Source organism: Cyphomyrmex costatus, unplaced genomic scaffold, assembly GCF_001594065.2.
Source record: "Cyphomyrmex costatus isolate MS0001 unplaced genomic scaffold, Ccosl1.0 scaffold363, whole genome shotgun sequence".
NCBI classification, from domain to species: Eukaryota; Metazoa; Arthropoda; class Insecta; order Hymenoptera; family Formicidae; genus Cyphomyrmex; species Cyphomyrmex costatus.
The window spans coordinates 164,028-177,117 of NW_017277808.1; the positions used below are offsets into that span (position 1 = coordinate 164,028).

At 34.4% G+C, this 13,090-nt stretch overlaps 1 protein-coding gene across 1 annotated transcript in view; it reads right to left on the reverse strand.

Annotated features, from left to right (window-relative positions):
* The window catches only part of LOC108776582 (protein espinas), a 44,628-nt gene extending 32,151 nt beyond the window's left edge, over positions 1-12,477 (reverse strand). The window contains exons 1-2 of the mRNA XM_018543244.1: positions 11,957-12,477; positions 7,609-7,915 (exon numbers count right to left, since the gene is read on the reverse strand). Coding sequence (XP_018398746.1) covers positions 7,609-7,915; positions 11,957-12,477 — 828 coding nt within the window. The remainder of the gene's footprint in view (positions 1-7,608; positions 7,916-11,956) is intronic.
* Positions 12,478-13,090: the final 613 nt, after the last annotated feature.

Below are 13,090 nucleotides of genomic sequence, written 5' to 3' on the forward strand. Positions count from 1 at the left end.
CGTAAACGATGAGCAAAATATCGGATTCTGGATATTCTTAGAGCAAATAATTCTAAAAACATTTTGAGACCAAAATGGTCCCGGCAATTGATTGCTTTAATGTACTTTACTCTTGTACGCGACCCAGCACAGCCATACTGTGGGTAGAATTTTTCGATATAAACGTTGAATAAAAAAATAAGCTAAATATTGTTTATCAAAATGGTAGAATTAATGTGGCGATCGAAAACAATAATGAAATTCTGAGGGTTTTCAAATTTCAGGGAAATTTTGTATTAGTAGGAATTAGAGGAGTTGTTGATTTCAAAACAAGTTTCAAAGAAACATAATTCATAATATTTAAAAAGAGTACAATGGACCATCGCGCGCGTAGCGCGCGCAAGGAATGTGCTAGTTTGTAATAAATTGTATAATATTATAAATTGTGAAATATGTAAAAATCAGTTAGTAGGTGAAAAAATGCCTTTATTATCAAAAATTAAAAATAAAAGGCCATATTTAAAATCATCTGATGATGTTTGCATTATTTGTAAAGTATCAGAGTCAACAATTCGGCAGTATATGAACGAATTAAAAAAAAATAATATTAAACAGTTTTTAATAAATACCATACTTCGTAGATTATCGTCTCCATTTTCTAACAATACCATGCAAGATCACATATTAACTCAGGAAATATTTGATAATCATAGAACGCAATTGTGTAAACATATTGTATCACTGTACATTGATGTAAGATTGTTTTATGAAGCCAAAAATATGTCTAGCAAAGACGATTATATTTGTCAAAAATACACAAAACTTATTTTATTCTCTCATCAGTAGTATTAATTATAATTAGGATTGTTTAAAATTTTATAGTTTAAAAAAAAGTTTTTTTAATTTTAATTTTATAGTTTAAATAAAAAAAGTATGTGTTTTATAAATAATAAAACTATGTGTTCAAAGTTATAAACACGCTTAGATTTATTTCCATTCATATTTTAATATATTTTATGTATTTTTGAAATTAATTATAACAGTATTTACTAATAATTAATATATGTACCAGTAATTAAAAATTAACAATAAACGACAATAATAATATTAAAAATAAACAACATATATGTACCAGTAATTAACAATTAACAATAAACAACAATAATATTAAAAATAAACAACATATATGTACCAACAATTAACAATAAACAATAATTAATAATAAACAGCAATTAACAATTTTAATAATTATATATTTTAGACTTGGTATTTTTTTTAAATTATACTTTATAATATCTAACCTTTACAATACACGGTATGCCATGAGTGCACGCGCATACGTTCTCACGCATGCGCAATTGAAAGTACACGAATTGTGGAAGCGAGAAGTCGATTTTCTATCTCACTATGTTGGCGCACCCCCCATTCTCAAAAACAGGCTGCGTTAGCAATATAGTAGTATTACATATACGGAGAGAAATAATATTTCAGTACAAACTTATCTGCAAAGAAATAAGATCGATTAGATGTTTTCAGGTTAACATTACCACTTATTGCTATACATTGGCAAATGTCATAAAAATCATATTTGACATTAATGCAGTAATGTAACGAAGATGTTCCGTAATAATATTCAACAAGTAACAATAATTTATCTTTTTACAGCAAAAAATTGATGCAATAATACAGACAGAAATTGTCAATAAAAAAAACATTTTTAATAAACACGACAATCGACACATCGACAGCATCGATGAATTGCAATAATTCAAGGAATTAAAATTATGTCGCGACATAATAAAAATTTGGAATTTCTATTATGCCTTGACATAATTCTAATTCATGGATAAATTATCATGTTGTGACATAATTTTAAATCGTTATTAAAAATCATAATTTTTTTAAGACAATTATTATTTAAGAATTTAACTTTAGAGAGAGAGAAACTAAATTTCTTTTATGTGCTATTAAAAAGTAAAACGGCTTGCCATAATAAAACAGTGTAAACAAAACCAAAAACTAGTCACTAGAGCAAATGTCAAGTCAGTTTTCGAAAGAATTACTCATATGGATTTATACGTACACAAGTGTAGACACAGTAGTTCAAAGGATATTGAGCTATAAGCACATACATACATAGGCAAAGGATTTTAACGAGCTCATACAAAAGCAAAAATTTCAAATTCAACTATAAGTACTTCTACGTTTTGATTATTTGCCTAATGCCCATTTCTATCAATGTAGATAGAAACGGAAACGGGCATAAGCCGTTAACTATAGCATATAAGATTGAATTGTAATTCTAATATGGATATTTCTATAACTATGGATCAAGAATTAACTATTGTCAATGATACTTTGCAAATGAGTAAGTCAGAACTCGTCGAACAAACAAGTATAGAATGTCAATCATTTAACAGAAATGTCGACGTAGAATTGTTGCCTTCTACTAACTTGGACATAATTAGCCACGAAATTGATGTTCCATTCGAAATTTTGCCAGTGATATACCGAAGAAAACAATATTAAGGAAAACAATTGTATCATTAGGGCAATCTATGGACCTAAGAATCTATGAACGGGGCGTAAAGTGAGTTCGTAGGCAAGGGAGTTGACAAATTTGCGGTAAGGGGAGTGAGTGCGCTCTCCTTTTTTATCCGCTTAGCATCTCTTTCTACAAGAAGACCTCATCGGCTGGGTAACGAAATTAACCGAAGACGTCCGAACGGTCCGAAGATACATACATACTCGAAAAAGAGCATTTTGAGGTTGCGTCTGCGTCCCCGTGAAAAAAGACGATGCCGACCTGTATAATTTCGGGCTGTGGTAATCAGACTGTTCCGAAAAAGAAATGCAACGCGCAAATGGAATTAGAAAATTAAGGTTAGTGAATATCTAGTCTTTCGGGAATCATCGGGTGTATGACGGAAACACCCGATGGGGTCCTATCTTAAAAAGAGATAGCGCTACACTCCCCTTACCACGGATTAACCACCCGAACTGCCTAGTGCCCCGTCCACAGATTCTTAGGTCCATTGGACAATCACTTGTCGATAAGTTAAATATTATCAGAAAGTTGCAGAAAAAGAATTGGTATCGCGCAAAAATACTACGAGTATACGAATATGTAGATTTCGGAATTTCACTAAATCATAATAGAGATATTGCACGAAAAGCTTTTGTTTTTATGATTGTTGCTATCAATGATACTTGGAAATGTCCTGTAGGATATTTTTTCATAAATGGCCTCAAAACGAAACTCAAAAAATTAATTTGGTTACACAGTGCTTGAAAGAGTTGCAGTGTGAATGTTCTAAGTTTAATTTTTTATGGTTGTCATGTTAATTTTGTAATGGCCAATTTGCTCTGATGTTTGTTGAACTTACAAAAGGGGACCACCCTCCGATGACCTTGACCTTGACATATGTTGTCAAGTCATGACCCTGAGTAACCTCCAACAGGTTTTAGCCGTCACTCGTCCTTCGTTTAAAAGTTATTAACAATCATAATTTTAAAATATAGTAAATGTCTCGATCAGGGTACCTCCCTCCAATGACTTTGACCTTGACATATGTTGTCAAGTTCATGACCCTGAGTAACCCTCATCAGATTTTAGCTGTCGCTCGTCCTTCGTTAAAAAGTTATTAACAATCATAGTTTTAACATATGCTATACACATGTATGATATTAATAAGTACCATTCTACATCTTTCCCTTATAATTATAGAAGTCGTATGTGCCGATACAGTAGGTTCCGCCCCCCCTGCGGGGGGACTCCACTACTGTTAAAAATAACCTACCCAACCCATTTAGTGATGTGAGGTAGATCTTGCTTCGCGTAGAAAGTCGAAACCTGCACGTGTAACAGTACAGTCATGTGACTTTCTATGCGAAAATTCTTCCATGATTGTATCTATATTAAATTCAATGAATCACAAGTAATAAAAATAATAAACATGTATGTTAAATTCAATAAAAATATATATATAAAAAAAGTAATACATATGTTAATAAAATTTAAGAAATCAGTAAATGAATATTTATATACAGCATTCATTACATTTCATTAACAGGCTTGAACCAAGCTTCCTTTACATGTTCATTACAAGTTATTAAGAAATTTCTAACAGTATAGCGTTCCCCGTGAAAGAAAAAAAAATTGTGAAGTCTCTGGACGTAACATTACATATATTAAATTAGTTGATATCACTCTTTGTAACAGTTAACAGTTAAACTTTGATAATAATTTAAAAATATGTTAATTACATCGAGTGGTATATGTAGAGCAGTTTGTACTAGAATGAAATCGATAGTTAAAATTGTAAATGTCAATTTGGTGCTCATAAAGCATGATTTCTACACATCACTCAGTCGTGCAACTGCAGTGGATGGATAATTTTTACTTTGATGGGTACCAAGACGGAAAGAATAATTAACCAATTGTATTTGCTGAGGATGATTTAAAAGTAAAGTACGAGGATTTCAATACAAAAATCATATATTATTTCGCAATCGAACATCCAGCGGTAGACTCCTATGACCTTGATGACATTGTTTTGATATTTTCAAATTAAGGAGTTATTTACATATGTTTTTAACTAAACATTAAATTAAGAATTTTCAGATTATATAAAATTTCTTTAATTTTCCAGAAAATTTTGCTAAGTTCCCTGACTTTTCCCTTGCTCTGACCGTTTTCAATTTCCCTGACACTGATTTCCAGTTTTATATAATAACACTAGGTAAAAAAATTGCAGGACTCATTTATCCATACGTAGAAAAATCATTATTGAAGACTGATGGCATATGTATAAATAAGTGCATCGTCGATTATTAACTGACAACTGAAACCGTGCAATAAAACTTCAACTAATAATTCTTTCGCTGACTTTCTGTCCCTTCATGATATCGTAGTATATGATATATGTAGACAAGGGAAAGAATTTAGTGTCAACTGTAGGTGACATTAACTGATGGTCATTGAGACTCGCTCTGACCATCGCAAATTTAGATAAGTATCGGGATAGGCACTGTCAACATACCAAAGAGACGAAGAAAAACATTGACGTGCGCATTTATGGTATATTACTGGGACGAAAACCCTCTGCGGTGGAGTCACGACGATAAAGGGAGTAGAGAAGGCACGCAGAGATAAAAGTGCAAGCGCGGTTTTATTTTGTGCGTTTATCCTTATGACGGTACATGTCTCGTGACGGGCTCGGTGTCAACATGGGTATTTCCATAAGAATATCCTGGTGAGTGAAACGGTGCGCGCTCGATAGTCGTCGGAATTTGCGCGTAATCGAGTTTCTACACAATCTAGCGGTAAATTTCTACGCGTTACAACTCGCATCCGTTTATGAGTGGCAATTGCATCGCGTCGGTCCCGAGCATGCCATTAAACACTTCGCGCTGCGCGCGTGGGCCTTGCATATGTTCCTTTTGTTTGTGCCAGTCGTATCCTTCCCTTGGCGTCTCCCTCGCGAGAATTGTCAGAATAAACTATCGATTAATATTTTTTATGTACACATATACTTACCATAATATTTTTTAAAATCGATTTTTTAAGGATATATATTTGTAAATCTACGAAAAATGAAATTTCCTTTTGTTATCAAAGACTTATTTATTGTCGAGACTTAATACTAATAGTAATTTTTAAGCTATAAATCGATGAAAATAAAAAAATTAATAAATATTACTTTTTTTTCTTCTTTAAATTATTATGCGTATTATATTTACAAAAATACATTAGAAATATATTGCAAAATTCAACATAAAATTTCAGAAAGCAAAACGTGGACTTTTGTAAATATATCAAAGGTTCTTTAAGGAAATATCGGTATCTCTTGATTCGCATAAAGATTGCACGTATTGCTTGCTGTTCCTCGTTATGGACGCAAAATCTTCACGAATTGCCGCGCGAATTGTACTTTCATATACACTGAAGATCTTCGCGCGAAAACGCGAATTGACGGCATCGTCGTGCGGGGGGATAGGCTTAAGAGCGCGAAAAGCTTGTTGCGCGGGATTACCGTCCCCTCGCCGAGAACGCCGAGTCATAATATATAATGCGCGTTAGACGTAATGACACTTAAAATGAGTAAAGAAAACGCGCGGACGGACGCCGCTAGGACGAGGAGCAAAAGCGGGAAATAAAAGCGGGAAGGAGGAGGCGCAGAAGATGAAGAGAAGAGGAGAAGGAGAAAGAGAAGCGGATTTGCACGTACCGCATCGCGGACTTGCGAAATAAACGACGATGTTGGCGCGCGGCACGCAAAAGCCAGCACGCATCGCCGAGAGGGAGAAAGAGGACTCTATTCCGCGCCGTGCCGACGCGAAACTCTCGCGCTTTAAACCAATTAATGGACGGCGAGTGCGTTAGTTAGCTCCTTCGGCGGGAAGAAATCTAACATGGAATTATCCAATTGTACCCTATCGAGCACTTAATTAAATAAAATGATTTCGTTTTTGACATTCCACAACATATTTCAGTATATGAGAGGGTGCTCTCAACTCTAAAGATGAATCGGTGAAGAAAAAAGAATGATGATAGTCTTTTTATAGTGTTCCAAATGTCAGTGTTCCAAAATGCATTGTTGAAAACCTATAGTTTATGTTACATAATTTGCATTAGGTATACTATAGATTTTTAATAGTGGATTTTGAATCACAATCATAATAATTGAAGAATTGTTGCAATAATTGGCTAATTCACATTTTATAAAAATGGAGTAAATAAATTTTAAAGTTAAAATGATAAAATAATACCAATATTACATATTTTAACTTCAAAATTCATTTATTCTGTTTTTAACAAAATGCAGGTTAACCTACTGTTGCAATACATAAATAAAGTTCTCAATTACAAAATTATTGTAATTTAAAATTAGAGTATTTTTACTGCATTACGTGCTTTTTTTTGAGAACAGAATCTCTCAAAAGAGGAGATCGAAGGGTACAACTGTATGGTAAATACATTTTGTATCTTCTGCATTCTCTCCTTTCATGCCCTTTTTCGGGTGAACCCCTCGATTACGCTTTATCATCGTTATATCCAGCGAGAGCTTTCACCGGCATGCGGTCTGATGACTCACTGCGCCGTCGTCGTTCACGATGGTAATCGTTCCGGCGATCTGGAGACCGCTGTCGCGGTCAGTGGTATCCGAGGAGACGAATCACCGGAGACACCCTCGCATTACACGCGTACGCGACAGCTGAGAAATCGTTCTCACTTCCTTTTTTCTCTATTATCTCGACAGTGAATTAATTAATCTCTATTATTACAAAGTATCTATAAAGTCTCATAAAAATGTTTAATCTGTTTACCTAGTTTACTTATTGTCAGCCTCATTATTTTGATCCTTGATCTTTTTTGGAGTACTGTTATTGCATGTCATCAGTGTTTATTTTTTATGCCTTTTCAGACTACAATGTGCCTATATAATTTTATTATAACAAGATAAAATAAAGCCATCTTATTATTTTAACTTTCGTCGACCTATTTTTTTTGAAATACTGCTGCTGCACGTATGCATTCATTGGTGTTTATTTAAAAAAATTTTTTAGACTACGCTGTGTGCTCATAGAATTTTATTATCTCAAAGTAAAATAAATCTGTCATCCTACCTGGTCGGGCCTCAGTCCGGGTGGCACCCACGTGTATTCCTCGAGCGCACAACCACTGTCGTCGTCGCTTTGTGAGTGCCTCTGGTGATGCTGCATCAGAGCCTCCTGCAGCGCTAGGCCGGCTGGCGCAGCTTGCACCGGGCTTTTGAAGGGCTCCTGGTGAGGCGCGCCCTCGGCGCCGCTCGGGAAGGCCATGGCCATCGCCATCGGCGGACCCGAGCCCAGGCCAAGTCCCGAAGGACCGCTCGCTTCCGTCGTAGCCCGTTGGTGCTCCTCCCGCGGGCACCTGCAGCTTCTGCACACCTTTCTGTAAGAAGAAAAAAATATTTATAAGAAAACGACATTATTTTTCATTAATATTATATAGGGTAGACCGAGAACAAAAGTAACATTTTGACTTTGAAGTGTTATTAGTACATTGTGTAATAAGTGCGTTTTAGTTGTTTATTGTGCGACGCGGGCGCACGAGCGAAGCGATACATAATTTAATTGATATTGTATTTGAAAAAACAATGATTTTCCTAACCTTTGTTCTTCAATTAAATACTCACGTAAATTCATTTCCACAAAATATACAAATGTAGTCTTTTGAATAATGAATTTTTATGTCTGTTTAAATTACTTTTACTTTTGAACTTTTTTTTACATATATAGTATTCAAATTTTTTTGCCTCAATATTTATGTCATCTATGTTTCTATTAAATCTGATCCAATTTCCAATAATCTAAAAAATATACCGTTATCCTAATTGAAATAAAAATACAGTTTTTTTTAAATAATAACTACTAATATGATAATTATAACTACTAATCATTGATATTATATTTGAAAGAACAATATGATTTTCGTAACCTTTGTTCTTCAATTAAATACTCACGTAAACTTTTTTCCACAAAAATCACAACTGTTTTCTTTTGGTTTGTAGATATTTTCATGTATTTTTAAATTCGATTTCTTCTTAAATGTTTGGTTACACATTTTACATTTGAACGTTTCCGTTACGTCTTCGTTTCGATTTAATATGCTTATCCAATTCCCCATATATGGTTATCCTAATTGAAATAAAAATACATATTTTTTTTCGCTTGTATTTGAAATGTACCTAACCCTGCTAACATCTATCACTGAATGTAGTAAGAAAGACAAGTTTGACAAAGCAATATATATTTTTAAAAAATGTAGGAGATCCTAATAAACACATGATGGTATATTATATGTTAAAATCAAGTATATATAGTTTTAATAATAAACATTTTTATTTAACTAAGTTAATAATAAATTGTATAAAAACAGATAAGAAGTACATCATAAATATTTACTTGATGAAACGACGAGAAACACAATCAATGGCTGTTTTATATACTTACATATTTCAGAATAGTATATTTACGCACATTAAAATGTGATAATTATTCCAATGAGCAATCGGTAGTAATAATATCTGAAGCTACCGATTGCTCTCTTATGCGGACTTTTGACCGTTTTAATTTGACTAATATAAGAACTTTCAATTTTTGACTATTCCAATTTATACAACTACCTAATGAAATGAAGACTGCGTTACTTAATAATATATAATTAATTTTATAAATTTTGTAGACATATATATGTATTTTGAATTTTTATGAACATTGATAGACCCGATCGATGTCGAAACGTCTGTTGATATATTTGTTTCTATTATTAATTTTTAATGTTTATTAATTCGAATTAAAGTATCTTTGTTAAATGTCAACATTTGACTCTTGGCCCTTCTTTTAATTTTTATGTTTTATACTTAAAGAGCTGCCCCTCTTCTATTATATTAATTAGATATAGATTAATTTACAGAACTGAATTTCAATACTCACGTTGCTCACGATTCATTTCAGGCAGTTATTTTCTTGGATACTTGAAAATTTGAAATTAAATTTAAACGTTATTGTAAGTTGAATGATATTTATAGATACTGTATTGTCGTTTTGTCGTAGTTACTTTTATTATTGGAGAAAACTATGCTTATCCCCCCCCCCCCCAGATGCCCTGAAAGGACGCTAGCGGTCGGTGCGTTTCTCCGTGTTGATATGTGTACGAGCGCTACCACTGCGTTGCGTTATTTTTCATAATGTAACGCTTTTGCGTGGGGTTAGAGAAATAACTCAACGGCTTGAGGTATTGGCTATTTACCGCACGCAAAAGCGTTGCGGTATAGAACACATTACGTGCACGCGTAAGGAAAAACAATTAAAATATAATATTTACTAATAATATTATTTAATAGTTCTTATTATTGTTTATCAATTACAGTTGTAAAAAGATTCTTATATTTGTTTATAATATTTACATTAAAAATGTATATACATTTAGATGTAGAATTTATTTAGCTACAAAATTTTTTGTTTATTCAGTTTTTCAATGTAACTAGAAAAAAAGTTATGTTTGTTTAAAAGACTATGAGAAATTCTGTTACAATCGTCCCAACCCCTGGGACGATTGTAACAGTAGAGAAGGACAATTGTACCACACTATTTATAAATAAAATAATGATTATTATATTGGTTTTATTAATAAAACTCTTTGTATATAATTATAAACATTTATTACATTATTGTTACATGTACTTAGGTACTTTATGTAGATATTGCATTATACATAAATAATGAAACTTATGCATATATACTTATGTATATATTTTGTATAATGTCACAATGTCTAATAAAAAATGAAAAAGAAGAAACATACGTTAAATATAATAAATTTATAATATATGAATCTCTCTCTCTCAAGATAAGATCTTAAGATAAATGTAAGGATTCTCACGGGAGTAATCCTTGAGGAACCGTGCAATTGTGTTCATGTTTCCTCGAATTAAATTACAGACCTACAATTAGGATATTCCTATTATTAAAGTCTGAAATTTTACCTAATTACAGACCTAAATTCTGTAAAATCTACCTGGCTTAGGGTAGCCTAGAATTCTGAAATATAGAATCGAATGTAGAACTTAAAGTCCAAAATATATCCAACAAAATCTAGAAATTCTGCTTAATCCATAGATAACTTCTACGCTTATTGGCGTGTCTCACATATGTGAAGAGATAAGAGGAAAAATTGGGGACGCGCTGTAACGAGAGAAATTGAATATGATGTACGATAAAATAGAACGAGAGAATGATGAATTATTACTGCCTAACTACATATTAACCCTGACAGCATTTGATTCCTCGCTTGAATAAATCGATACGATTCAATCTAACATTTTTCGTACTACGAGCATATAAAGAAATCGCACGTGCTGTTCCACATGTTCTGGATCAGCGAGCACTAAGCTATCAAAACGTTCGTATGAGGATGTTTTCAATCATACAGTTGAGAAACGATTCATGATTAATACAAGTTTTGCTGTGGGCTGTGCAAATATGTCGTTTTCCTGCATCGAGGACGATAAATTAAGCGTTAAACAGGAAATTGCGCTCTAGATAAATCTACGTGAAAGTAGACAAGATAATAAAAACAAACTAATAATGCTCAGTCACATATGGCATTTGATTTTTATATATTTTTCGAAATCTTCGCGTCGTTAAATTTCTACCTTGTAAATTAAATTTCTAAGAACATATCGCGTGTGATACCGCTTGATTCCATCGCAACTCGTGCATATGTAACGTCTACATTCTTTTAGTAAACTCTATGTTAACATACGTATTTCTGATTTTTAATATTGACCTTAAACGTCTTCTCGATATAGCATACCCGGCTTTCTTTTTCCAATGCTTCTTTTCATTGCTTTTTTCTTATTAATAAAAAAATATACATTTGCTTAATACCGTTGTTTCTTAATGTCTGGAATTTTAACTGAAAAATTCTTTTGCAATATACATATTTATTTTTATGAAAGTTGTAAGCAGTCTATATGGGTTAGATATACTTTACTGAAGTGTCCCATAATATAGCGTTTAAGAGTTAATTTATTTTGAAAATCACTTAGTAATTTGAACATGAAAATCACTTTGTAATTCTAACCAAACTTATATTTTAAAAAATAAATATAAAATAAAATATTACTTTATTCCCGTAAAATATAAAATTTACAAAAAATTCCTAATTTTTATTTTAGCAAGAAAAAATTGACAATATTCAACTTAAAATTTTTAAATTTTTGTCCAGAAATGTTTCACATATTCAATGTAGGTACATACGCACAGATTTTTCACTTAGACTTCGAAATAAATGCTCTGTATTTTTTCACAGCTCACAGCGATTTTTCATAACATAACTATCTTAAGTATTCACGTTCAACAACAATTTCCGTCCGCGGAAAAATATCGAAAAAAACATTCCTCTTCTTTATCGACAATGGCAACTTACTCGGAACAACCGGCGACCGCATCGTAACCCGAATGTATCGAACCGCAATCGGTTACGCGGCCGCATTCCGCATCCTCCACGGCACGGCGACCGAAATTAGTTCCGTTGTCGTGATGAGCACCCTTCAGGAACTCCACGCACTTCTCCGTCGGACTAGCGCGCGACGTCGTCAACGCCGGACACCCAACTACCACGGCGACGACATCGTCGACGTCGTCGTTGTTGCCGTTCTCGCCGTCTTCGCGATTTCTCAGAAATGCGTCTAGATAATGATGCTCGGAGTCGGTAATGGTTGGTAGATCATAAACACCGGGCGTCGTCCAAGGTGCATCGATACCGGTGGTACACGCTGTGACATCCTCGTTCTGACCGCCACTATTCCTGGCATCTTGATTGTTCTTCCTGCCGTAGAGCTTGCGCAAGTAAGCTTCCTGGTGGCTTCTGGTGGCCCAACATCCGCCTTGCCACCATCGTTTCGAACCGAGCACCGCCGTGCGTCTTCTCCGCGCCAAGCTCGACATGCTTCTTCTTACGCGACGGATGGCGAACGCGATGGGTGAGCAGCGACAACCACATCCGGACCCACAACCGACGTGGACGAGGTGGTCGTTAAGATCGATTTCCACCGGCGGTTTCTTCCTACGTGTGCTTCACGGCGTAACCCCAGCCCGACGGTAATAATCGCCGTGGCCGAGACCTTCTAATCTAAGGAACGCCGGCGGGTTCCTCTCTCCTTTCTTCTCCCCTCTACGGTATATTATGTCCCTTTTCGCGATCACCGCCGCCCGTTCTCTCGCAAAAGCTAATAAGACAACGCTTCGGGGCACTCGAGACACTGGGCTTTTTGCTCCCACGTAGAACCCTTCTGCCGGGAATAAACGTATTAAATGCCTCTCGTGGTATACGCTCTTGATTGCGTCTGGAGCTCGACTTTCCGGCTTTCCTGGAAGTGATGACTCGTCAAAGAGGCGTTTGTCCGTCGCGAGCGATGTTTTCGATGTGGTGATATATTAGGAATATTCTTGAGGAAGGTCTAATGAAATATACTCATTTCAGCTTATCTCTCATCAATACTTTTTCCTTAACGTCAATTCAGCTGATCAATACACATTAATCGATTGCGAAGACGTCGTG